The 27,246-nt window shown below is 50.3% G+C and overlaps 1 protein-coding gene across 1 annotated transcript in view; it reads left to right on the top strand.

Annotated features, from left to right (window-relative positions):
* Positions 1-27,246, top strand: part of LOC119459367 (trafficking protein particle complex subunit 9-like) — a gene marked incomplete at its 5' end in the record, with an annotated part of 439,675 nt that overhangs the window by 194,949 nt on the left and 217,480 nt on the right. Inside the window, one exon of the mRNA XM_049671685.1 lies at positions 5,674-5,869. Coding sequence (XP_049527642.1) covers positions 5,674-5,869 — 196 coding nt within the window. The remainder of the gene's footprint in view (positions 1-5,673; positions 5,870-27,246) is intronic.

The raw sequence follows: 27,246 nt of genomic DNA, 5'->3' as shown, positions 1-27,246 counted from the left end.
CTAGCACTGTTGTTGCGCATCCAATGCAATACATTTTTCGTGCTATTCAAATTACGATTAGACACTGTCAGCTTTGATGCTGGTAACAAAAGCAAAGCAATGCACGTTAGCAAGCTGGGTAGCATGCCAGCTATATCACACTACAGATGTAGCGATGGTGCTAGTCACCATAACACTGTACTGCCAGGTGGGTATGGCACTGTCGAGGAGAGATGAGAAAACTTTCGGACAAAATACGGGTGACGTTTATCGCAATAGGGCGAGCAGCGCTGCACTCTTCCTCGAGAACTACATCCCCACGCACGTGCACAACGACTGGCCGACGACATGCACAGTATACCTTTAGTTATGCTTCGGCCACACACTCCGCTGTTCGCATTTAATTTGTCCTCGATGGTACATCTGCTGAGGCACACTAATGGCACAGTTACCCCCATTGTCGGCATGTAGCTGGTGACTTTGCTTGAAATGTTTTGTTAACGTGTAAACGTGTGAATGTAAAAATATAAATTGCAACACTTATTAAGGTGAAAGCCTTGGATGGCTCAATGGTCGAAAAATCCGATGTCCAGCGTTGCAGCACCAAAATTTAATGGCACCAAAATTGGGGATTGAACCTTCGACCTTTGGTGTTAATTAGATCGAAGCGAATTAAAACATAGTTCATTAAGATAGAGTTAATTGAGGCACTCTAACCCACGGCCTTTGTTGGGAGTCAAAACCACTTGGAGAGATGGGCGAATCGGCCACATCTCCAAATTATCTCCAAGTTGGATTCCAATTGACATGGTGAAGGTAGAGTCGAACCCACTACCTTGGGTGTTCATTAGAGCGAAGTTACTTAAGGCAAGTTAATTAGGGCAGAGTTAATTAAGGCACTCGAACACTCTACCTTTGGTGGAAGTCAAACCCACGACTTTTGGTGTTAATTAAGGCAAAGTTAATTAAGATACAATTAAGGCACTCAAACCCTCGACCTTTGGTGGGAGTAGAGCCCGCAACCATTGGTGTTAATTATGACGAAGTTAATTAAGGCACATGTAATTAAGGCACTCGAGCCCACAACTTTGGTAGGAGAAAACAATAGAAGTAATAACGCATGCAAATGAGAATGACAAATAATTTAATTAATGCTTTGTGAGTGCGCAGGCTTCTGCCTTCATCCTCTTCAGTGTTCGCTAAAGTGACTGTCAACTTTTATATATAGTTCTAGCGCTCATCAAAATGCGAAAACTGAGCTAACAAAACCGTAAATCCGCATTTTGATCATTATGCATCATTACAAATCCTGCAATGGATAAATGAAAAATAGTGAGTTCAGTAAGCACTAGGTAAAGCACACCAGTGAAACTCACAATGTCATACCAATGTTACTTTTTTTATTTATACAACTGATAAAGCTTTATTACAAAAATGATCGGCCCCCAGCCACGCACATGTATGAAATTATTCATTACATGTTCTCGCTGTATACAGACAGGTTAAACGCGGATCTAAAAAAAAAAAAACACGTAATCAAAAACAGATTCTTGAAAATTAAACTTCATTAAAACACAAGTAACGAGTAGGCACAAAATGACTAGTAGGCACAGTGCCACAGTTATAATTAAAAAGAATAAAACTGATTACTAAGAGGTAGTATAACATACTAATTAATGACCAAAAGCGCATGGCCTGCTTGCCAGCACTTGCTTCTGGGGCCACCGGATTCAAGATAGAAAGCCAGTACTTTCTAGCTGCATTGAAAAATATATGGTGAAATAAATTCCACGCAAGCAGAATCCAGAGATGGAATGTTCATCTTGATAGGCAACTTGGTCAAGGCAGCTTCTCGGATCACAAAAGTGCCAATAACACAGTGGCGCACCGACGGGGGGGGGGGGGGGGATTTGGGGGTTGTAACCCCCCCCCCTGAGGCCGAGTTAACCCCCCCCCCCTTTTGTTTAACCCCTTTTCTTTCCTTGCGCCTTTGAGTACTGCAACTAAGATGTAAGACGCGCAGTCGTCTGCACACTCGCAAACTGGCGCAAAAAGCGCATTTTCTGACAATTTCCCGTGAAGAAATTGAAATTAGTGCTGTTTAGATGGTATCGGCAAACTGTCAACCCCCCCTGGCAGAGATCCTGGGTGCGCTACTGCAATAACATAATGCTGCCAGAGACTTAGAGATAGGCATTGCAAATGAGAAATATCCCTGACACTTGAAGAGGAACGCAGGAAACCAAGCGATACAAACATGTGCGAAAATTAACCATCAGAACATTGCCTCCAGAGTATTCCCGCAAGCGCTCCGCAAGGCGAACAAGCGTACCACAAATAGCAGTCAGAAGCACAGCTCGAAATTTCAGCACACAACTGTACAGTTCTGCCTAGTATACACGTACTTGGGCCATGGTCAACCGCACAAAAGTCGAAAAGACACAAATAAAGCACACGCTGCTCACGCCTGGAACATTGCTGCGCACTTGCATCGAGGCGCGTGTTGCTGAATTGATATCAGTGGCGATGCGAAGTCAGAACTATTGCGAGTTCTATGGTTCAAGCTTCTTTTTTTCTTTATAAATTGTCGTAATACATCAGCAAGTTAAAGGTTACGTATTTTCAACAGTGTACTAATAGATATAACTGAAAAATAAAGCATCTTTGCATGAGAAAGAAAATGACGTAACCGAGACCGAAAGCATAGCGAAAAAATGGCGCTTTTGCGCGCGGTGTCCGGCAGCAACGTTACTAGACCTCCAACAGTGCGAGCAAAGGTCGTGCTAAATTGCAAAATAATTAATTAAATGCTTTTGCTCTCCTAGCTTCCCATTGTTAGGCATTAGAGACAATTTGCTTGTATTTCTGCGGCATAGTGCGTGCATCTACTCATAACGCACTATGTACGATCAATGCACGAGAGCTTTGAATGTGCAAGAGATGTCCAAATCATAAGGACATTCGACGTCCTCTGGATGACCTTTGACTGCCACGTACCAGTCGAACGTACTATAGATGTAAACTGGACGTCGTTAAATGTCTTGGATATTTGGTCTTTTGTGGTACATCCAATGGATATTTGTGGTTCACTGGGTCGCGTTGTAGCCGGGGCTCTTAATCTTCGACAGCTTTAAACTACTGCTTGCCGCAACCGCTGCGCATGAAACCGCGGCCGCTATCGTCGCGATCATGGACGGCGACCTTGCGGTTCAGAAGGCAGGCAGGCGGCCGACGCACGCACCAAGTCAAAACGAAACTACCGTTCGCTGCAACAAGTGTGGACGAAACTGCGGCCGCTATCGACGCGATCATGGACGGTGACCTTGCGGTTCAGAAAGCAGGCGGCCGACGCACGCACGAAGTCAAAACGAAACTACCGTTCGCTGCAAGAAGTGCGGACGAAACCGCGGTCGCTGTCAACGCTAACATGGTTGGTGACTACGCATTTGTGAAGGCACGCAGCCGACGCACGCACCGAGTGAAAACGAAACTACTGTTTGCCTCAGCTGCTGTGGACGAAACTGCAGTGGTTATCGATGCGATCATGGATGTCAACTACGCACTTATGAAGGCACGCGGCATGCCGCCAACGTGGTGTTACGCGCGGCGATAAACGCAAGAATAAAGTCTTAAGGGCGCAATTAGGCACGAAGCGCTCCGGCGTTGCTGTCAATCACGTGCCGCGCACGCTTGCCACTGAGGATCATGGCAATGCGGACTGCGCCGCTTCGTTTCGGTAGGACGCTAGCGTCGTTCTTGCTCTTCTGCGGCGCGTATTTGCGATGCTCCGCGCATTCTTTTTTCTTCATTTTTTTTTATTCCTCCGACGTATACGTCAGTGTGCACGCAATCGGCACCTACGCTATCTACAAACGGCAGAAATGCGCATATTGGTAAATTACGGCCTCCGAGATTTAAGTACGAAAGCTTAGGCGTAATGCCCGTTTTCGGAGGTTGGGTGGCTACAAGTGGCTTGTGAATTTATTACTCAGTTCGCGCGTTGCCGTTACGCGCTGTGAGTGCTTTTGGACACTCGGGCGTGAGTAACGGACGTTCTGTAGATCGAGCGCACCTCGTTTTCGCCGTTTTAGCCACTTGGTTAGCGTGGGACCACGGAAAATTTATCAGTGGCTCGCGGAACCCCGAGCAGGGGCCGGCGGAACCCCAGGGTTCCGCGGAACCCACTTTGAGAACCCATGAATTCTAGACAGTAGTGATACCAAGGTTAGGCTTTCAAAACGGCACAAGCCAGCAAAGAACCCTGCATATACAGCCCTGGCATGCTGTAGAGCGAAGTGTTGTTGAATGACAATAATCAATTTTGTTCATTCAATAAATATTCCATAAATGCGTCATTTTGACTTGAACATTGTGTAAGTTTATTTGTCTAAGGGAAGGCTACTTTATTATACAATTTTTGTATTCATTTAGCTCATTTAGCTCGCAGGCCACTGGAACGGGCACATGAAGTGGTAAATGTAGTTTCTCATGCTGGTTTAGGGGCAGTACATGGCTTTATGACAAGCTTTTCCCAGTTTTCTGGCAGGGTACCGTCATATATTTAGTATAGTCATTCTCGTGAAGAATAGAGCTACAAAATGATGTCATTAATATTGCTGTAGCTGGATTCTAGAAAAAGTTGCAGCTGTCTAAACTTCAAATGCGTTTTTCTCAGTTCGATGTTTTTACACACCGCACTCAGCCTTACGGGGCTTTTTTCTATGATGTTGTATAGTGACAATAACAAGTTTGGTATCAGTGTATTCGTAATGAAATGATCTAGGGGGTGATGCTATTTATGTTACTCTAGCGTCATTTTATAAATTACAATCAAAAGTAACAATGAGTGAAAATAAGAAAAATATATTCACAGTCAATGTTGGTCTCCTTTCTTACCTTTATAATGCTTTCAAACAAATAAATATAGCATCCCCCCTAGAGCAAGTCTTTGGCATTAAAGTCATGCTCTTACTTTTTGCCTTTGACAAGGATAAGTTGCCAAAAAGCCCTGTAAGAAGTACTCATGAAATTTATTTTCAGATTTTAATACTTTCTGAACTAGAGTAGCTATCAAAAAACTAATTATAGATTTGAAATCAGTGTGAAAAATTGATCTAAACAGTGCAGTTTAGTTAAGATAGAACCAAAACTAAAGAAAAAGTTTTTAGAACCCACGTCCCCCCTTAAAGGGCCCCTCATCAGGTTTGGCCATTTTAAACAGACAAGCACAGCGCATACTTTACATGCAAGTGATCGTGTGATCAGCCAGGTAGAGTTTTTGTGAGCCCGGGTCCAAGCACCCGTCAACCTCTGCATCCTAGCCGCATTCACCCGTTCCAACCACTCCTTCCCTCGCCGGTTGGTACTTTGTGTTTTTTGTGATGCGACACTTGTCATGCAGCACGTCGTCTATTTCTCCCTGCCATCCGACACACCATGCTCACGTCGTTGCGCACACTTCACACATGACAGTGTGTCAACGCAGTGCATGGCACACTCGTAATCGCATTGATTGTGCATGCATCAGTCTATTCATTCATCAAAGTTGTTGGATTGCTTTGCTCTACTGGTGTCCCTGTGTAACATGCAGATTTTGATGAGCAGACAGTGCTGTGCCTACTTTGTTTTGGTTCAAGCGTGCTTGTTATTAGAAATGCAGTCACGTTGAGAAGTGGCTGGGTGATGTGTGTGCAGGCTACAGCACCTGCGTGCTGGGTGTCCACAGCGAGTGTGTGCTGGCGCAGCCCACAGCCCCCCCCGTGACAGTGGTGCCCCCCTTGCCCCTGCTCGAGGCGACGGCCAATCTGCCCCTGGCACCCGACTTTGCCACCATTGGGGATGCTGCTCATGTGGTCAACAACTATGCGCTCAGCCTGTACGCGGGCGAACGGTGGGTCAAGGGCATTCTCGCATTGGCAGAGCTACTCCCATGGTGTTCTTTTGAATGAAGCATTGCATTCATGTTAGCAGCACGTAGAAAACTGAACGAAACAGGCACACAAAGAAACATGCTAAAGAGATCGAAGGTCTCTCTAATAGGATGTGTTGCTTGGCTCATAAAATAAAGTACCATCACTGCTGCTACTACTACTGCCATTTGCAGGTTTGACGAGCACACGCTGTAGACAAAAGAATGTAAACACTAGAAGCTTCTCAAAGCTCCAAGACATTTCCTTTTTGTGTGCGTTTTCTCCAGTTTTGCTCTGCCAACTTAAGTGCAAGCTCTAGCAGCCAGCTGGCTCTCCTTGAGAGCTGTCATAGGGAGAAAGTCGAGTATATTTTCGTAACCAAACAGAGGCCTAAATCCAACCTAAAGTGCTGACAAATAAGTTTTAACATGCATTATTCCTTGTCTTGACTTTCCTCTTGTTTGGTTTTTGCATTGTATTGCACTATCACTCTTGAGTTCTCTTGAATATAATGAGTAATAATTGAATGCCGTGGTTTCTTGGATAATTGCACTTCCACTTTGCGTGTCTCAGACAGAGTTGGCTGAAAATGTCAGCTTGGCACACTGTAGGCATGACGACGCTGGATTGTCAAGTTCATTCACTACATAAATGCACAGTCAAAGCGAATCGAAAGGCTAATGTGTATTTCGAGAAGGAGCTTGAACCAAGTTAGTAACTGTTGATGCTTGTGGACAAGCGTGAAAGCAAGCTGTTCATGAATAGCCATACCCAGCTTGCTGTTAGCAACTGGCCGTGCAGCACTGCAGCATCACATGGATACTTAGACACTAAAGGAAAATCTTCAGTCAAGCTAGATTTAAAGATTAGGCTTCTGTAATAACGAATTCATCATTTGTAGAGAGAATAAAGCTTTTTTAAGTGAGAAAATGACTGAAACGTAAAATCTGTAGTGGTGCCACATGGTACCTCTCACGTGATGACAGCTCAAGAGAGGGAAGTCACGGGGGAGATGACATCAATTCATCCATTTTTGTGCCGGCTGTTCAAATTTAGGAGCAGGACCGGGACTTTAGGTGGCAATTTTCTACACAATAAAGTTATCTTGCCGACTGGCACACAGGAAGTGATGATAGGCTTCTTGATGAATACTTTGTTCAACTAAAGCTTCCTTCTAGTTTGTTAGCACTGAGGTGCTCCAAGCTGGCATAACCAGCTTACTTGGTATGGAAACTTTTCTTCAGCGGCCGCCGTCGTCGTTTCTCCTCTTCCATCAGAGATGGGACACCATAGACGTTTGCACTTGGAGATATGACTTTATGTACACAATATACGCATCCACAGCTATTTACAATGAGTCTGACGTAACACTCGACATAGCCAATAGTGCATAACACCGCTTGTATGTTCAGACCCTATGTTTACACTGGATTCGGCGCCTTAACTCTGCAGAGCCGACAGTACAGAGCACCTTTCCTGTGTCTGGAAGCACTCGTGAGGGGTCAGGAGCCCGGTTTTAACCCTTCGGTTGCTCCCCCCAAATCCCCTCGCAGCAAATCACGACAACACAGTGACCTGATTGGGTCAACTGGGCTCTCACTCGCTTGTCACTACTTCTCTCAGTCTCTACCTGCATTTCTCGGAATATTCAGAGAGCTAGAGGGAGAGAAAGAAAACAACAAACAAGAAATAAGCAAACAAAGCACAAACAGTTCCACTCTGCGACATGTTAAACTATCCCTGGCATTTCCCCTAGAACACTGTCGGTGAAAGAAACACCCGAGTCGCCCCGTTCTCGTGCCTTAATTGGAAGTCGCACACTGCATGCAATAAAGGGCGCCCATCGATGCACAATGCCGTTCGGCGCGTGGTCCGTCTCCGGTAGGCCCATAAAACTGTCATCCCAAAGATGGACTGCACCTCTAGTGCCAATTTGTCGCTCAAGGGCCCACGTGTCGAGTTACATGATCCTCCGGTCCTGAAATGGCTTCTTTACAACCGAGGCTGCCCATTGACACCCTAATGAAGTTTTGCAGGTCTTAGGCAGCGCATGAGAGGGCAGCCGTTCGCGCTTCCATTTGCGCTTCTGGGTCAAACAGCTCCCAATGCCACCCTCTCCTCCGCGTCTTCAGACCGCGCGTGCAGCATTTTACGATGCACCGCTGGCGACGCGGGTTCTCTGCAGCTGCAGAGCACCTCCTGACCCACTAACAAAGCCCCCCCTGCTAGTATTGCTTTCTACGACGCTCGAAAACGGCGACCTGCCATGTTTCTGGGGCGAAATTACTTTTCGGGCCCTCCTGAGTTTATCAACATCCTTTACAGTCCATGTAGCTCAACTTAATGCAGTGGAAATCTGTTAATTCGACCTTGTGAGGACCAATGAAATTTTGTTGAAGTAAACAAAAGGCAGTAAAATACTAAAACACACTACTGATTCATTTGACAATTTTTGCTTCAATTCTAACACACCCCTGAATTGAATGTGTAACCACTTTCTAATGGTTCAAATTCGAAAACAGTGTTAATATGACATTAGAGCTCTTAAGGGGAGATGGAGCTTTCGCATTGCAAAATATTGTGTCGGGGCGTCAAATAGATATAAGAGGGACAGGATTTATATACAGGGACTGTTAACAGAGATGGCCAAGATGGCTGAACATGCGCAGCGTTCCCCGGCTATCGTCGTCTTCTTCCTTAATGCAAGGAGGCGGCCCGTAACATCTAACCGCCCCGGCGGGCTGAGCGCCGTCTCGGCGCAGACTAATTACACGAGGGGACGACGGAAAAGTATGGTTTCAGTCGGGATACGTGCACGACGTCACGAGATGGCAGGGTAGATGGTGAAGAACTGTTCAATGGGGTGATTTCATAGTTCACGTCACTAAGTTGCAGTGAAACCTTGTAAGGTCCGGTGTAACGCGATAAAAGCTTTTCGGAGAGACCAACGCGACGAGAAGGGGTCCAGAGAAGCACAAGAGATCCCGGAGAAAAGCAGAGGATTGTCCCGCATGAGCTATCTGACGTGCCAGATGGGCTCGCGCGACAGCAGCACGGGCATACTCCATGGTATGTTGTAGAACAGCAGGTAGTAGCGTGTCAAAAGGCAATGCAGGGTGGTGACATAGAGGAGGTAAAATGGCGAAAAACCGGCGGTGTCGTGACGGGAGGAGTTGTATGCAAACGTGACGTATGGCAAAGCGCTGTCCCAGTCCCGATGATCGTCAGACACGTACATCGACAGCATATCTGTCAAGGTATGGTTCAGCCTTTCGGTGAGCCCTGCGGGTCGTACGCAGTAGTGAGCTTGTGCTCCACAGAACAGGAGCGAAGAAGGAGCGGCCTCGGTCTGTGAGCAGTTGCCGAGGAGCACCATGACGAAGGATGACGTCATGAAGGAGGAAGTCGGCGACGTCAGTGGCGCAACTAGTCAGCAAAGCTCGCGTCATGGCAAAACGCATAACGTAGTCGGTCGCAACTGCGAACCACGTGTTCCCTGAAGCAGACGTAGGCAATGGACCGAGGAGGTTGAGACCGACACGGTTGAATGGCTCCTGGGGTATGTGAATAGGATGCAGAAGGCCTGCAGGCAACCCCGAGGGCCGTTTACGTCGCTGACAAAGGTCACACGCAGCAATGTAGCGTCGACCTCTTCAGAGCTCCGTCGTCTGGTGAGAATACCCAGCACCTCCACCAATGTGTGATGGGGCGTCAAATAGATAAAAGAGGGACAGGATTTATATACAGGGACTGTTAACAGAGATGGCCAAGATGGCTGAACACGCGCAGCGTTCCCTGGTGATCATCGTCTTCTTCCTTAATGCAAGGAGGCGGCCCGTAACAATATTGACACGTGTGCTTGTTTATCTTTCACCCGCTAACAAATCTTAAACGTTATTGCTCGGCGTAGGACGTGCCTGTATGTATCGGAAGTTTCTTGAACGCTTTCGATGCTTCTATCCGTTGTCTGTTGTCACCGACGCTTATGTAATCTGACTGTATGAGCGAGGTGAATTGTCTAGTACTTTCTGGAAGACACGCGGGCACCAGGGATTACTCTGGAACCTTCAATGACTCATGTATAAAAGCCGACGCATTTCACCGCTGATCAGATTTCGCCGATCGCCGACTGTGTTTGTCGCTATCATTGTGCTTTGAGTGATACTTAGTTTGTGGGCACAGGTTCGCCTAATAAAAAGTCCGTTTCGTCATTCACAAGTTTTGCGACTGTTTTCTTCACCATCAATACTACGTAATATGGCCAAAAAATTAATTTTTGAATGTAACATTTTCAGTTTCTATAGCTCTTGTTCTATCTGATTTTGAAATATGTTCCAAAAGTGTACGCATTTGGGTTGTTTGGTTCATGACTTGAGCGGGAATGGCGCTGTCGAAGATTAGCAGCAGACGACGAAGAAAAAGAATGGAACGTGGGCTGCTGCCTTCGCGCCTGGCGCCAAGAAGTGAGCGCACCGTTATCATCATTAAACCTTTTGTGTTCGTCTCTCATCATTAAAGGCTTCGTTGAGTGTATCGCGGCTCCGTCTTTTCTGGAGAGGCGACCAAGTTGCCGGCGTTCCGCAACATATGGTGCCGAAACCCGGGAAAAGGGCCGTAGCACAGCTACTTCTGAAATCCTTTTACGTCGATGACCTGTTATTCGGAGCGAATTACTTAGAAGCAGCGGTGACTCTTTACAAGTGCACGAAAGAACTGATGGATGATGCTGGCATGCCTTTAAGGAAATGGAGCTCAAGCTGTAGGCAACTAGAACGACTGTTCGACTCCAATGATGCTCTTACCCCTCTAGCCTATGAGAACACTGGATATCAAGAGAGAGTGCTAGGGATGGATTGGTCGAAAGCGACAGACACCTTCATCTACAACCCGGAGAACATCTTTACTTTCTTGGAGAAGGCAAAGGACACTAAGCGTTTTGTCCTCCAGGCAGTGTCAAGGATCTACGACCCATTAGGATTTCTTTCACCATACGTAGTGCGAGGAAAAATACTGTTTCAGCAGTTATGGGTTTCAAAGGTAGACTGGGGTGTCGAGGATCTACGACCCATCAGGATTTCTCGCACCATACGTAGTGCGAGGGAAAATACTGTTTCAGCAGTTATGGGTTTCGAAGGTTTGCTGGGACGAAGATCTTCCTGATCACATTGTGGCAAAATGGCACGACTGGAGAAACGAATTGATCCATTTGTCAAAAGTCAACGTTCCCCGTCACCTCATGAGTGGAGTTACAGAACCGCATGACCTTCAGCTACACGTTTTCGTCGACGCAAGCACAAAAGCGTACGGAGCTTGTGCGTATACCTTCGTGTAGAAGATGTGAATGGGAGCATGGCTAGCACTCTGATTGTAGCCAAGTCAAGGATAGCCCCACTGAAAGCTCTATCCTTGCCACGACTAGAGCTAATGGGTGCGTTAACAGGAAGGAGGCTGTTCAAATATATAGTGGAAGGCTGCAGAGATCTCATGCCAAGAGCGCAATGTTTTCTTTGAACTGACGCAACCATAGTGCTTGGCTGGTTACAGCGAGTGCCTTCGACTTTAGACGTCTTTGTGAAGAACCGAATCACAGAAATTTTGTCTATTACTTCGGAATGTAGCTGGCGGCATTGTCCAGGAGAAACCAATCCTGCTGATAGACTGACCCGAGGTGTTTCCTTAAACGCACTGGTTACTGGGCTACACTGGTGGCAAGGACCAGCTTAGCTGAGTAAGGACTCAGGAAAATGGCCAGCTATGAAGCATTCAGAACCCCAAATCAACGACATCCTAGGGATAACAGCGACAAATTCAACGACGCTTCATTCTACAGAAACGCATTGCAGTTAACCCCACTGCTAGATGCCACGAAGTTTAGTTCATTGCACAAGCTTCTCCATGTCACAGCATGGGTGCAGCGCTTTGTCTCCAACGTTAAGTGCAAGATTAAGAAAGTTGGAGTCATCTCAGCTGAAGAAATATTGGCAGCTGAGAGATATTGGATCCGGCAAGTTCAAACTGAATCGTTTCCTGAGGAGAGGAGTTGGTTGCTGGAAAGGCAAGGTCCGCCCAGTAAATCATGGATAGCACAACTATACCCATTTCTCGACGAGAACGGGCTTCTACGCGTCGGAGGAAGACTACATAACCTCACAGACAGCCGAGACGTGAAGCATCCATTGCTACTTCCAAGTCGACATGGTTTCACCTAGCTGGTATTTGCGGATGCCCATCGTCGAGTCATGCATGGAGGAGTAACGGCGATAATACACAACGTACGCGAACGATTCTGGGTCCCAAGAGCACGACAAGCGGCAAAGAAAGCAATCAACCGATGCCTTCTATGCGTCCGCTTTCGCACGAAACCCACTGTGATGCTGTATACGCTGCTTCCATGTCTGCCGGGTCGAAAAAACGAAATCTTTCAACACTACAGGACTTGATTTTGCCGGACCATTATATGCGAAGTCATCTGAGAGCTCCGGCAGGAAAATGTACATCGTACTTTTCACATGTGAAGTAACAAGAGCATTGCATTTGGAACTGGTCTCGGATATGTCTTCACCTGCTTTCCTGTTGGCATTCCGGCGTTTCATGCAAGAAGGGGACTCCCAAGTTCCATTTACTCCGGCAATACCTTAACCTTTGTGGGTTCTTGGTGTCTCACAGGAGACCAACCACCGCGGGTTCGAGCTTAGCGAGCCACAGGGCCGTGTCAGCCATCGCCTCCAGCACCGCACGCGCGCGAGCTCAGAGGCCGCAAGGGGCTACCGAGCGACGCACGCAAAAACACAGTAAAGCCCTGAGTTGACGGAAACCGTTTACTGAAACCGTTGGCACCAGCACTGCACAAACGCCCGCGCGGCGGGGAGCCAAAGGGGTCCCGCACCAGGGCGAAAATACAATAACAGGCACCTATAGCACGTCGCGGCGAGAGCACAGGCTCAAGCTGGGACACACCGCTAGGAAAAGTCCTGGCGGCTATGCTACTTGCTCTGGCGATAACCAATGGGTCAACTCGCGAGAGCATGGGCAATATCCTTCGGCTTAGGTTTTCGGCAAGTGCGGCTCGGCGGGGTAAGACCTCGCGCGAGCACTAATGGCACTGCTCGTCGGCTTAGCGTCGGGAAAAGGATCAGCACAAAGTACGCGCTCCCCACACGGGCAAAGGCACCGTGCGCGAGTTCCAGTCCTAGTCACAAAGGTGTTGGCGGACGAGAGGAAAGCATGAACGTACCGTGCGCTGGTCCCCGAGAGAAGTCCCGAGCCATGCTCCACCGCTAGCAGCCCAAACGCGCGGCCGCGTGACCTCAGCGCCCCGCCCTCACCGCCAACCACCGCGTGCGCAGCGCCACCGCGGGAACCGGTTAGGCGGCGCGGGCGAGCGGGGAACGAAAGCGAGGGACGGCAGAGCCCGCGCAATGGCACCGGCGCCTCCCTCAATCCCCACACCTTTAAGACAACGTCGCAGGAGCTACAAAAAATATGGAAAGTACTATGACAAGACGGCTTCCAGGCTTACATTTTGAACCAAAGAATTCAGTGGAAGTTCATTGTCGAAGTGGCCCCATGGTGGGGAGGCTGGTGGGAACGGTTGGTCGGTACCGTAAAAATGGCACTCCGTAAAGTTTTAGGTCGAAGTTGTCTGTGCACAGAAGAACTTTCAACTATTATTACTGAGGTTGAAGCGGTGCTCAATTCAAGACCTCAAACGTATTGTGATAATCAAGCAGGCGAGCATGTTGCCCTCACGCCACATTTCCTAGTGGGCCAGCAGCTTATGACTTTACCAGAAGAAAATACATTGTCAGACCGAGTAACCAGCTAAGATCGCAATGACTATGCTACGCTTTCAACATCGACAAAAAATGATGAATGACTTCTGGAAGTGAAGGAAACATGAATATTTGCTGCGACTACCATCGGCTCATCGCTCACCCACGCATCACTCAAGAAATTTAAAGGTCGGAGACATCGTAACAGTCGACATTCCCAACACGCCCAAGTTATTCTGGCATCTAGCCCGGGTTCAAGAGGTGTACCCAGGCACCGACGGATTTGTGCGCGGCTGTTTTCCCCGATTACAGGGAGGCAAAGTCTTCAAGAGGCCAGTGCAGAAGCTACATCGTCTAGGACTAGATGTCACCACATTTGAGGCCCCGGAGGATGTCGGAGATTAGCAGCAGACGACGAAGAAAAAGAATGGAATGTGGGCTGCTGCCTCCCCGCCTGGCGCCAAGTGCGCACACCGTTGTCATCATCATTAAACCTTTTGTGTTCGTCTCTCGCCATTAAAGGCTTCATTGAGTGTATCGCAGCTTTGTCTTTTCTGGAGACGCGACCGAGTGTCCAGCGTTCCCCAACAGGCGCAGAATAAGAGGACGTGAAAAAAAGGACAGACAACAACACTGACAAATAACTGAATGTTCATTCTTTTGCACGGCATATATAGATACCTCTTTGCAAAAACCAGGAAACATGTGAAAGGGTTCAGCACAATGCGTTGGCGGGCTAGTTGGTGCGAATCCATAATTACTTGTTTAGCGCAAAAACAAGTAATTATGTGAAAGGTCATGTGTGCAAGTAAAAATAATGTAATCACTCTGATAAAAATGAAATTTATTTCGGAAAGAGTGAAATTGATGGAACGCTTACACAAGCATCACTACTCTCCTGGATATGGAATGCTAAAGAGATTAGATGCGCGCACCCATCATGATAGTTTGGCAGTATGGCACAGTCTTTAAAAAGTGGCTCACAGCCACATTCAACACAATGCAATGACAGGTGACTATCGCTTCCTTGCTTACTGACCTTAGGCGTGTTCGTGCATGCACTCATTCACACAACGCCCAGTTTGTCCGACATAGAGACGTCCGCTTTCCGGTAAACAATGGACATCTGCGATTGTCAGTTGCTGACAGTCCCGGGCTGCTTGGGGCTGCAGTGCCACATTCAATTTTGCTCGGAGAGCTTTGGGAACTCCGCCCACCAGTCCGAGAGTTGTCAGAAGCGCATTCATTTTTTCATGCACCGGAAGTTCCGGACTGCCCGCGGTCTCTCGAAATGGTCAGCAGATTTTTGTTCTGACAAGCGCAAGCAGCTAGCCGACGACGGCTGTCTGAGAAAGTTGTGCGCGGTGTTTGCCGCCTTGTTATGAAAGATTCTGTGTGCTTCTGCGTACTTTGCGCGTTTCAGACGGCAAATATTGTATACTCGGCTATCACGTCTCTTACATCAGTGCTTTGTGTGCCATTATGTGAACTTTTCATGAGCCATGAAAATACTGCAGCTTTAGTCCATGTTTTTTAAGGGGTAAGCACAGCGATCAGACACACATGTGTTGGAACGCGCTGCTAGGCTGAGCCAAGTGATTATAAGCAGCACACATCCCAAACAACAACTGAACTTTTATTCACTCAGATGCTCACGAAGAAAAGTCACGTGTTTCCTCGTGCATGCGCTCTTGGCATTGTGCACGGGAGTGCCGTTTCGGGGCGCTACAATAATTCCCCCCTAGTGAATGGGTCAACAATGAAGTGCGGTTCATAAGTTCATTCGCAATGGAGGTCTTGTACGCTGTCCACTCCGCATGAACCTTTCGATGACTGGTTGGGCCGGTTCAGTCGGTTCTGCTGGTAGTCCTTGTGGCTGTGGAACTCGAGATGATGCACGCACTTCACTGTTGCTGTCCACGTGCGCTGCTTTTACGTGGTCAAGCGAAACCACGTCGTGACAGCCACCTCGGTCGATCGGGATGTGCTTTTCTTTTCGTTTCACCACCTTGAACAGCACCATACGGGGGCTAGAGTGGAAGCTTTACGGCGTCGTGCCTTACAAACACGCGAGAGCAGGAGGAGAGATCACTGTGGACGTGTACATGCTGTGGTGCTGGCAGACGCGGAGGGACAGCGCGTAACTTGCTCATAATGTCCCGCAGTCGCAGGGCGTAATCGTTGTTTACCTGGATGTTTGCGTTTTTACTGTCAGCGACAAACTCCCCCGGAAGGCGAAGTGTTGTGCCGTATACGAGTTCAGCCGAGCAGCAGCCAATGTCCGCTTTCAGAGCCGTCCTAATTCCCAATAAAACCAGGGGTAACCTTTACACCATACCGTTGCTGATGGGATTGTAGGCCGTTGTTCTGATGTGCATGATTCCTAGGAGCCACGTGATGTTCCCAAATAAGGCAGACTCGAGTTGCGTTCCGCGATCTGTAGTCACTGTTGATGGAACTCCGAATCGCGCTACCCAGTGGTAGATGAAAGCGCGGGCCACAGTATCGGCAGGCATATCTGGGATGGGGACGGCCTCCGGCCACCGCATGAAGCGGTCGACGCAAGTTAGTAAGTAGTTTTGCCCTTCGCAATAAGGCAATGGTCCCACAAGGTCCAAATGCACATGTAAAAATCGAGTGTCCGGCTCAAGAAAGCATCCTAAGGGGGTCACCGTATGGCGCTGCACTTGGAGCGCTGACATGATAGGCACTCCCATGTACAACGTTGGATATCCCGGTTTATTCCGGGCCACATGAACCTAGCCCTGCACAGCCGTTGAGTGACTCGAATCCCCGGATGCGAGAGGCCGTGCAGCAATTCATAAATGTTGTGGTGAAGATCCGGGGGCACGAACGGTCTGGCCCTACCTGTGGACATGTCACAGCATACAGATCCTGTTGGTCCATCCACCCATTGCAGCTTCAAGGCACTAGTTGTGGACTTCAGTAGGTGTTTGAACTCCCTGTCACTGTGTTGAGTGGTCGTTAGTGTGGTGAAATCAACGCTGCTTGGTAGGCTGATGGCATTCACTGGGCTGTGCGAAAGAGCATCTGCCGCTGCATTGTCCTTCCCGCTGACATGGTGTATATCTGTCGTGAATTCTGCGATGTACGACATTTGGCAAAGCTCTCGTGCCACGTGTGCACCCTTATCTGAGTTGATCGCACGCAATGCGTAAGTCAACGGCTTGTGATCCATGAGTAGAAAAAATTCTCGTCCTTCTACATAGTGGCGGAAATGTCGTATAGCAGCGTATATGGCCAGGAGCTCCCTACCAAAGGTGCTGTACCGTCGTTCGAACGGGCTCAATTTTCTGGAGAGGAAAAAAATCGGTCGCCACCTTCCGCTCGACTTCTGCTGCAATACGGCTCCAATAGCTGCGTCGGAGGCGTCCACCATTACGCATTGCGAAACACTGGGCTGCGGGTATGCGAGCAGAGCGGCATTTGCGAGAGCCTCCTTAAAGGGCCCCTAAACCACCTCAGATATTTTTTGAACATTTCAAGTAAACACGCGCATCGAGTTCTGAATGCCGTCACGATCAACGATGTCAAACACTGCAGCCAGTCGTCTCCCATAGGTAGCCGTGCACTGGAGCTGAGCTGCAGCCAATGTTTTCGTTGCCGGTGGCGGAGGCGCGCAGCTTCGCGGTCGTCGATTGGCCCGTTGATCGTGCAGCGGGCGGGGTGCCGTCTGAACTGCCGTCTACTTTGGACACCTCTCACGCAGCAGGCGTTCTACAGCATTGGGGGCCAGTTCGCCGTCAGTATATGTGCCGCTAGCATGGCTAGCGTGGACGTGCCTTAACCGGAAGTAGGCAGTGTTTTGAGAAGCGCGTTGGTGATGACATATGTCACGTGACATTTCAAGCAGCACTTGGCGAGGAAGGGAGACCAGCTGATGAGGAGAGTAGTGAAGGAAAGAGCGAAACGAGCGAGGGCCGTTTTTCAATTATCAAACGCGTGTAACTCCGCTATTACGGCACCATTTCAAAAAATTCTCGCGGCTACATGTTCGTTGTAGACTCGTGCACAACTGCAACACCACAACTAAATTTTGACCTTGTGGGGTCTCACACGCGCTCTTGGGACAGAGGAACGACAACACAGTAGTGCAAACGAACAAAAGGTCTTTTATTGCGACTTTCATACACTAATGCACGCTAGTCGAAGTACTGTGCAGAGAACATTCACATGGGCACTCGACAAATCAAAGATGTCCGACTCACCGCGACTGGATAGCGAGCAAATATGTTCGCCCCATGCTATGACACCATCGCCTAGTCGTTCACGTGTTCATCCATACCAGTGCCCTGCTCCTAGCCATTCAAGACGGTCTCGCGAAGCGTGGATCGGCACACGCGCGGGACGGCCACATCGCTCACCGACCCCCACCCGAAGAGGAAGTGCCTTCAACCTTTTGCTCCCAAGTCACCCCGCCGTTCGGTGGCGTTAGCATCGTGACACTCGCGCCATCTCTCGTAATGCACCGCAACCACTACGACCTGCCGCCGGCGCTTAGCCACGCGAAGAAGCCGGATTACAGGAGACGCGAGCTATGCGGGGAAAACAACATCAGGCACACGTGAGAGTCGCGCAACCCCACAACCTCTAGGTGGTTTAGAGGCCCTTTAATATGCAGGAACGCTTCTACGGCTTGGTCGTTCCACTGAATGGCACTTGCATTAGTTCCTGATGCTGCTAGTAGGCTGTGCAGCGGGTGAAGGATGTGGGCGCGCTTCGGAACGAACCTACAGTAGAAGTTTACGAGTCCCAGGAACTCTCGGAGCTGGCGGATAGTTTTTGGCTGTGGAAACCGTCGTACTGCTTCGACCTTGTCCTGATGTGGTTGCACTCCCGCGCTTGAGATGCTGTGGCCCAAAAATAGTAGCGACGGTACCCCAAACACGCACCTGGCCGTATTGGTAACGATTCCATGCTCGGCCAGTCGCTGTAGCACGCAGCGTAGATGACTCTCCTGCTCTTCGGGCCTGCGGCTAGCAATCAGCAGGTCATCCAGGTAAACCTTGCAGAAATCGAGGCCCCGGACAACGTCATCCATGAACCGTTGAAAAGTTTGGCCTGCATTCCCTAAGCCGAAAGGCATATGTAGAAATTCGAACATTCCAAATGCCGTTGTTATTGCAGTCTTGGGAACATCCTCTGGTGCTACAGGTATCTGATGATATGCTCTCACCAGATCTATTTTTGAGAAGATGTTAGCGCCATGCAGGCAGGAGGTGAGGTCGTGGACGTGCAGCACTGAGTCACGGTCCGGTACAGTCACATGGTTTAGTGCCCTATAATCCCCACAAGGACGCCAATCACCGCCTATTGATTTGGGGACCATGTGAAGAGGCGACGCATAAGGGCTGGACAAAGGGCGTACTATGCCGAGTTCCATCATATGCGAAAACACCTGTCGTGCTAGTCGTAGCTTCTTGGCTGAAAGACACCGTGGCCGCGCATAGACCGGTGGTCCTGTGATTTCTATATGATGCTGAACATTGTGTTTCACTTCGGCGAATGCCTGCTGCTGTTGCCTCAGCTCTGGGAACTCTTGTACTATGGTGGTGAAGCGCGATTCTCCGGACGGGAAGGAATAATGTCGGGCCGAGAGGAGGATGCCAACACGGCTTGCCTTGTACCACTGCACGACATACAGGATCCTGAAGGTGTTTGTTCCGAACATCAACCAACAGACTGAAGTATTGCAGTTTGACCAATATGGCGAACTTGACATCAGCGGCTATGAACACCCATTTGAAGGTTCTGTTGAAACCGAAGTTCATCGTGAGCGAACGATGTCCGTATGTTCGTATCACCGTGTTATTGACGGCTTGGAGTGGCGATGTACGAGGGTTCTTCCTTTCGGTTTGTGACGCGGGTATCATGCACACCTCGGCGCCTGTGTCGACTAAGAAACGATCCCCATTGTTGCAGTCGGTAACAAAAAATACCGAGGGACGACTTGAAGGCAACATAGAAGCACTGGTCGCCCTCAGTGCTTGCCGATGTTGTTTCCCGAGCGCGCGTAGGGTGGAACGCAGTTACGCGCAGCATTTCCGAACCGCCGATGATACCAGCATATATTCTCCCACTGAGGTTGTGATAGCGACGTGTTTGGCTTGCTTAAATTTTGTGCATTCCTGCTTGTGCGCAAAGCTGATAACGTCTCGGTGAGTCGAGAAATATCTTCACGCATTTGCTGAAGTTCGTCCTGAGCCTGTTGTGCTTGCACGCCAGCCAGTGATGTGGGCGTGGTGATCGCCATGAGCCGATCAGCAAGCTCGGCGACCACAGCTAGGTCTTTCTGCTCTGACGCAGTGACAACCAAGCGGACACTTGCCGGCAGCTTTTGCAAAAAGAGTTCTCAGAATAATGCTCCGTCTACAGTGTTGTTTCGCCGCACAATAGTTGCATGTGCCGCAACAGCTGACTGGGAGTACGTTGGCCGTGGTCCGTGTCGCGAAGCAGTTGCTGCAGTCGCTGCGATTCGGAGGGCGTGACACCACGGATGAGGGTTTCTTTTAGTGTTGCATATGCTTTTTCAGCAGGTGGGTCGAGTAAAAGATCCCGTATTTTACTGGCTATGGGTGACGGGAGACTGTTTACGACGTAGTCGTACAATTAAACCTGGATATAAAGAAATTGACAAATTCCCGAAAAACTTCGTTATAAAGAAGATTTCATTACATGCAGGTTCGGCACGAAAATTCGAGAAAGAAATGCTTACTCTATTTACTCGATTCTAATGCGCCCTCAATTGTAACGCGCACCCGTTTTCCGTTTTCGTCAAAGCACTCATCCTTGGAATGTCACACCAGGTACCGGATGTGTGGACGCGTGTCGTTTCGCACAAGCGCAAGGCATCGGAAATGAAGAGTGAGCGTCACGATGATGTCGTAGCGTCGTATAGTGTTACAGTAGAACCCCACTGTTGCAATCCTGGGGGCTGCATTTTCCCGGTTGTTACGTCGTTTTCGGCCGGTCCCGGCACAGCTCCCATAGAACCCAATGCATTGGTAACTCCGCTGTTGCATTGCAACATCACACGTTGCGAACTGCCACCCCGCGCCGGCCCAAGCGTCCATTTTGATTTTTCATGACGCTTGGCTTGGTGGCATAACGATGGCATTGGCCGCCCAAAGTGCCGGGGGCAACAACTATGACGTATTTTCGGTTTCCGCCAGCAAAAGTATGGCCCTTGAGATTCGTATTTCCTATCTAAAGATGGTGTCTATGACGCGTTCTGGTCCTAAAATTGGTTTTGGCTCATAGATGTTTGGTATAAAGTCCAAGGGCGATAACATCGTCGCGTGCCGTATGCTATATGTGCGAGTGAAAACGTGCGAGGGGTTCCCGACGACCGCGTCTAAATCTCGCACGTGCAAGAAAAGCAGGGAGGAAGCGTGCCTTCACCGGCGAGGGAGCGAGGCGGGAGGGATAGCGGGGCGGCGTTGTCTGTACTCTGGCATCAACTGCGTACTGCGCGGCGGCGCGCGGTATCTTGAGAGCGATCTGTGTTGGGGCAGAGTCAGAGTCTAGCAGTGTAGGTGCGTCGGCGGCTCATAGCTTTGTGCGTGCTGTGTGTTCTCGGAGCGCAGTTTGCGTTGAAGCGATAGACTACAGCACGAAGGTCACTTCGCTCGCTTCTCCAGTGGCGCTTCCACACGCCGCCAGCGTTTGACACCGCGTGTCCGCGCTCACCGAGTGTGATGTGTCACAGCGTGTACCAGCGCGTCGCCCACATCAACTGGAAAAGGAGAGAGTGCCGGCTTGGCGGGCCAGGCTAGCTGCAGCAAGTGGCAGGGTCAGGTTTGAATGAAGGGAGGGGGAAAAGTCACGCCCGCGGCGGTAAAATCGCAGAGTCGAGGGATGCAGGCCCGCCTCGCACACGCATGCACACGTGCGCTCGCTTCGCATTCCGTCGCGGCGGAGAAGGTGCTTCCGGTTGCTGCTCGCGCAAAAATGACAAAATTTGGGCGAAATCTCTAGGTTGTCGGAGGGGAAAATTCGTTATATTGAGGGGGTCTCCCGCTGCCACTTCGTTACGTAGAGGTCTCAAAAACATGTGCTTCTATGGAATAACGGCGGGGAATATAAAAACTTCGTTATATCCAGGAATTCGTTATATGGAGGTTCGTTATAAGCAGGCTTAACTGTATTTGGTAAGAGCTACTGTGATGCATCGTGCTGTGAACTGCCCTTCTACTTGAATAAACCAGAGTGCGGGGTCAGCGGTCCAAAAAGGGGGCAGCTTACCGTCGACTGAAAAGACTGTCGGCATAGCCTCCGTCGTGGACGTCGAAGTTATAGTCGTGGAGTCCGTCGTCGACATCAAAGTCATAGCGACATTGATGCTCAACCCCGGTGGCTGCACCACAATTCCCGGTCACCAATGTCAGAAAGCTCGGCTAGGCTGAGCCAAGCGAGTATAAGCAACATGCATCTCAAACAACAGCTGAACTTTTATTCACTCCGAACCTCACAAAGAAAAGTCACGGGGTTCCTCGTGCATGCGCTCTTGGCATTGCGCACAGAAGCGCCGTTTCGCAGCGCAGCCAGACGGCAGCCAGCTAGTTTCGGTTCTGATAGGAAGTCGCATGGGCTGGAATCTCAAGACAACCTGAAGTTGCCCGAAGTTTGCATGGCAACGGCCGGCTTGGGCGCGATGCACGTTCGGCGTAGTCGGCCCATTTCTGCGTTGCCAGCTTGAAAATATATACAGTTGAACCCCGCTGATACGTTTTTCACGGGACTGTAAAAAAAAAGTAAGAGCCGGGAAACGCAAGTGCCGGGAAACAGGAAAAATTGAAAAATGGGAGTAGTGTTGAACTGCACACAATATATTTTAATTCTTACATGTTAAAAAAAGTAGTTTCGCCCGACGGCCATAGATTTCGATAGCAAATTAGTAGACAGTGTGGGGTCTCACACATGCTCTTGGGACAAAGGAACGACAACACAGTACTGCAAACAATCAAAAGGACATTTATTGCCCCTTTCATACACTAATACATGCTAGCCGAATTACAACCAATAGAACATTCACATGGGCGCGCGACAAGTCAAGGAAGTCCGACTCACCGCGACCGGATAGCGAGCGAATATGTTCGCCCCACGCTATGACACTGTAGCACCCACCGACGCTGCGAAGCGGGAATGCTAAGGTCAGCGCTCTCGGCCGGCGCCTTTGGGCCGGCTGCGACTGACGAGAAAAATAAAGTTGGGCGGCGCGTGCCAGCGGCACAAGCACGGCACGCGCTAGTCCGTTCTGAAAGCCTGCGGAGCCGGTCCTCTTGTTCTTTCCCCCTAGCTGCCGTTTTGACCACGTCCATCTTGATTTGGTGGGACCACTTCCTCACTCTCACGACTGTCGCTACATTCTCACAATGATCGACCGCTTCACCCGTTGGCCCGAAGCCGTGCCCATTCTGGACATCACTGCGGAAACGGTCGCCAAAGCCTTCGTTTCAGCATGGGTTTCCCGCTTCAGCTGCCCCAGCATCGTGACAACTGATCGCGGCCGGCAATTTGACTGCACACTTTTCACTTCACTCAACCGCCTGCTTGGCACTAAGCACTGCCGTACCACTGCATATCATCCCTGTGCCAATGGCATGGTTGAGCGGCTGCATCGCCAGCTCAAGGCTGCACTCACTGCGCACCTGGATCGAGAGCACTGGGTCGACCACCTTCCTATGGTGCTTCTCGACCTACGTGCCGTCCTTCATCGTGACCTTGGCTGTTCAGCGGCCGAACTGCTACCGAGCTTCCTCGACACACTCTGTAAATTGTTGAGTGTCAGTTGTCAATAGGTCACCTTCTTGACACGGCAGCATAGCGTCCAGCATCATCTGGACTTCACGACCATAGAGAAAGCGAGGGCATGAAGCGCGTTGTCTCTTGCACGGCGTTGTCTCATGAGCAGCTGGCTCCTGGAAAACCCGTCTGTCGGGGTTAAATCTCGAGCAGGGAAGAAGCGCATAGTCTTCTTTGTTGTTTTGGGCACAACCAGCTTTTTCCCTCGACCCATGTGGGGTCTCACAAGTGCTCTTGGGACAAAGGAACGACAACACAGTAGTGCAAACAATCAAAAGGGCATTTATTGCACCTTTCATACACTAATACATGCTAGCCGAATTACAACCAATAGAACATTCACATGGGCGCGCGACAAGTCAAGGAAGTCCGACTCACCGCGACCGGATAGCGAGCGAATATGTTCGCCCCACGCTATGACACTGTAGCACCCACCGACGCTGCGAAGCGGGAATGCTAAGGTCAGCGCTCTCGGCCGGCGCCTTTGGGCCGGCTGCGACTGACGAGAAAAATAAAGTTGGGCGGCGCGTGCCAGCGGCACAAGCACGGCACGCGCTAGTCCGTTCTGAAAGCCTGCGGAGCCGGTCCTCTTGTTCTTTCCCCCTAGCTGCCGTTTTGACCACGTCCATCTTGATTTGGTGGGACCACTTCCTCACTCTCACGACTGTCGCTACATTCTCACAATGATCGACCGCTTCACCCGTTGGCCCGAAGCCGTGCCCATTCTGGACATCCCTGCGGAAACGGTCGCCAAAGCCTTCGTTTCAGCATGGGTTTCCCGCTTCAGCTGCCCCAGCATCGTGACAACTGATCGCGGCCGGCAATTTGACTGCACACTTTTCACTTCACTCAACCGCCTGCTTGGCACTAAGCACTGCCGTACCACTGCATATCATCCCTGTGCCAATGGCATGGTTGAGCGGCTGCATCGCCAGCTCAAGGCTGCACTCACTGCGCACCTGGATCGAGAGCACTGGGTCGACCACCTTCCTATGGTGCTTCTCGACCTACGTGCCGTCCTTCATCGTGACCTTGGCTGTTCAGCGGCCGAACTGCTACCGAGCTTCCTCGACACACTCTGTAAATTGTTGAGTGTCAGTTGTCAATAGGTCACCTTCTTGACACGGCAGCATAGCGTCCAGCATCATCTGGACTTCACGACCATAGAGAAAGCGAGGGCATGAAGCGCGTTGTCTCTTGCACGGCGTTGTCTCATGAGCAGCTGGCTCCTGGAAAACCCGTCTGTCGGGGTTAAATCTCGAGCAGGGAAGAAGCGCATAGTCTTCTTTGTTGTTTTGGGCACAACCAGCTTTTTCCCTCGACCCATGTGGGGTCTCACAAGTGCTCTTGGGACAAAGGAACGACAACACAGTAGTGCAAACAATCAAAAGGGCATTTATTGCACCTTTCATACACTAATACATGCTAGCCGAATTACAACCAATAGAACATTCACATGGGCGCGCGACAAGTCAAGGAAGTCCGACTCACCGCGACCGGATAGCGAGCGAATATGTTCGCCCCATGCTATGACACCATCGCCTAGTCGTTCACGTGTACGGTCACGAGAACGGTGGCGCGTTCGAACGATCCGTGTTCGTCCATACCAGTGTCCTGCTCTTAGCCTCGCGAGACGGTCCCGCGAAGCGGGCCGGCGCATGCGCGAAGCGTTCGTGCGTGTTCGTCGCCGATCCAAAGCCAAAGAGAGAGCGCCTTCGACCTTTTTCTCCCAAGTCACCCCGCCGTTCGGTGGCGTTAGCATAGCGACACTCGCGCCATCTCTCGCAACGCGCCGCGACCACTACGACCGCCTCCGGCGCCCAGCCACGCAGTGAAGCCGGACCACAGGAGACGCGTGAGAGTCGCGCATCCCCACATCCCCCCAACTTTAAATCACTACACATACTCCGGCGAAAGATGTCGCAAGGTCTATCAACGCGCGTGTCGTGAACAAAAGTTTGTACATGCGACAGTGGCGCCGCCGAGGAAATGTCCACACGTTATCCACAACATGCGAGCCAACATTCTCTCTGGGGTTCACCGCTGGCGTCCATTAGTCACAGCACCCGCTCTGCAGATTCGATGGCACGACTCCAGCATAGGACTCCGGAAATGGTGACGCAGAAGTCGGCACGAGCAAGCGTCGCTCGCGCCATCGCGCCCTGCCGGCGAGAGCCGCTGTAGCCGTTGATGACTGCCGGCTCTTTTCCCAGCCGCTGAGGGTAGCGAGCCGGACACAGGCAGCCGCCGAAATCGCTGCGCCGAACTGGCCATGCCGAACTGGCCACAGGCATCTGCATCGCCTGGGGTAGCTCGATTGTAGTCCGAAGCAGCAACGCTGACGATGTGCAGGTGACAGCAAACCAGGGGTGACTCTGCTCACGCTGCGTACACTCAACGCATTCGACAAACACTAAAGTAGTGCAAGGGAGAGGAATTTGGCATACGCGTCGCCCACGTGGTACAATGTTGAATTCGGCTAGCGAAATTTCAGACGGCATTTCAGATGCTAAGTTCACGTGAACAAAGCTTGCTTTCTTGAGTCGAACGAGTAATTTGAATTCGTGCGAGGCGAACTAATGAGGGAAGCAATGTGTGACACCTCAACACCACGGTCCACCAGGTTGTGTCCCTCCACGTGCGATAGGCGGCTTCGTAAAGCCCTAGGCCTAATGCGTCGCTACCCTGACAACAACCGGCATCCAAAAAAAAACATCACTCAAAATGGGCACAACTGGCAGCCGCGAGGACACGTTAGCTCTGTGAGGTGGTCCTACCCCACTCGGTGCACACAGCATCCGAGTTGACGGCGCCCACCGTCCCAGACGGTGTCGGAGCACCCGGTGCCAGGCCGCAATACCAGTCAGTCTGTAGCGGCACCCGTGGCCTGCGGCCACCCGGCTCCCTGAGCTTGGTGGCCGCAGGCCACCCGGCTCAGGGTGCAAGAGATAGAAGCAAGCAACAGATAGAAGAAGCTAAATACATAAGAAATTCAGACCACCCACGAGGCTTCCGTACTCACTCGCTTCAGGCTTGCCAATGCTCCGCGGACGCTAGGCCTCGCTCTCGCAGGATGCAGACCACGTGGCTCTCGTACTGACGAGTGTACTTCAAAACACTCGCGAAAAGGCTTAGCATGTTGAATAGTTCAAACACGCTACAGCAACCGTCGCCTTGCTCAAGAAAGCACGCCGCCGATGCTAGCGATCAAAATCCATGCTAGGAATACGCTTCGGTTCAAACAAAGCTTGTCTCGAACCAAGCAAAACTCAATTATCGTTCTTTGTCCTAAGAGCCCCACGTTGGGCGCCAGATGTGGGGTCTCACACATGCTCTTGGGACAAAGGAACGACAACACAGTAGTGCAAACAATCAAAAGGGCATTTATTGCACCTTTCATACACTAATACATGCTAGCCGAATTACAACCAATAGAACATTCACATGGGCGCGCGACAAGTCAAGGAAGTCCGACTCACCGCGACCGGATAGCGAGCGAATATGTTCGCCCCATGCTATGACACCATCGCCTAGTCGTTCACGTGTACGGTCACGCGAACGGTGGCGCGTTCGAACCATCCGTGTTCGTCCGTACCGGTGTCCTGCTCTTAGCATCGCGAGACGGTCCCCGGGCCGGCGCACGCGTGAAGCGTTCGTGCGTGTTCGTCGCCAATCCCAAGCCAAAGAGAGAGCGCCTTCGACCTTTTTCTCTCAAGTCACCCCGCACGGTGTTTTTCTCCCAGTCACCCCGCACAAGCAGG

Source organism: Dermacentor silvarum, chromosome 7, assembly GCF_013339745.2.
Source record: "Dermacentor silvarum isolate Dsil-2018 chromosome 7, BIME_Dsil_1.4, whole genome shotgun sequence".
Lineage (NCBI taxonomy): Eukaryota > Metazoa > Arthropoda > Arachnida > Ixodida > Ixodidae > Dermacentor > Dermacentor silvarum.
This window is presented reverse-complemented; position numbering and strand designations above follow the sequence as displayed.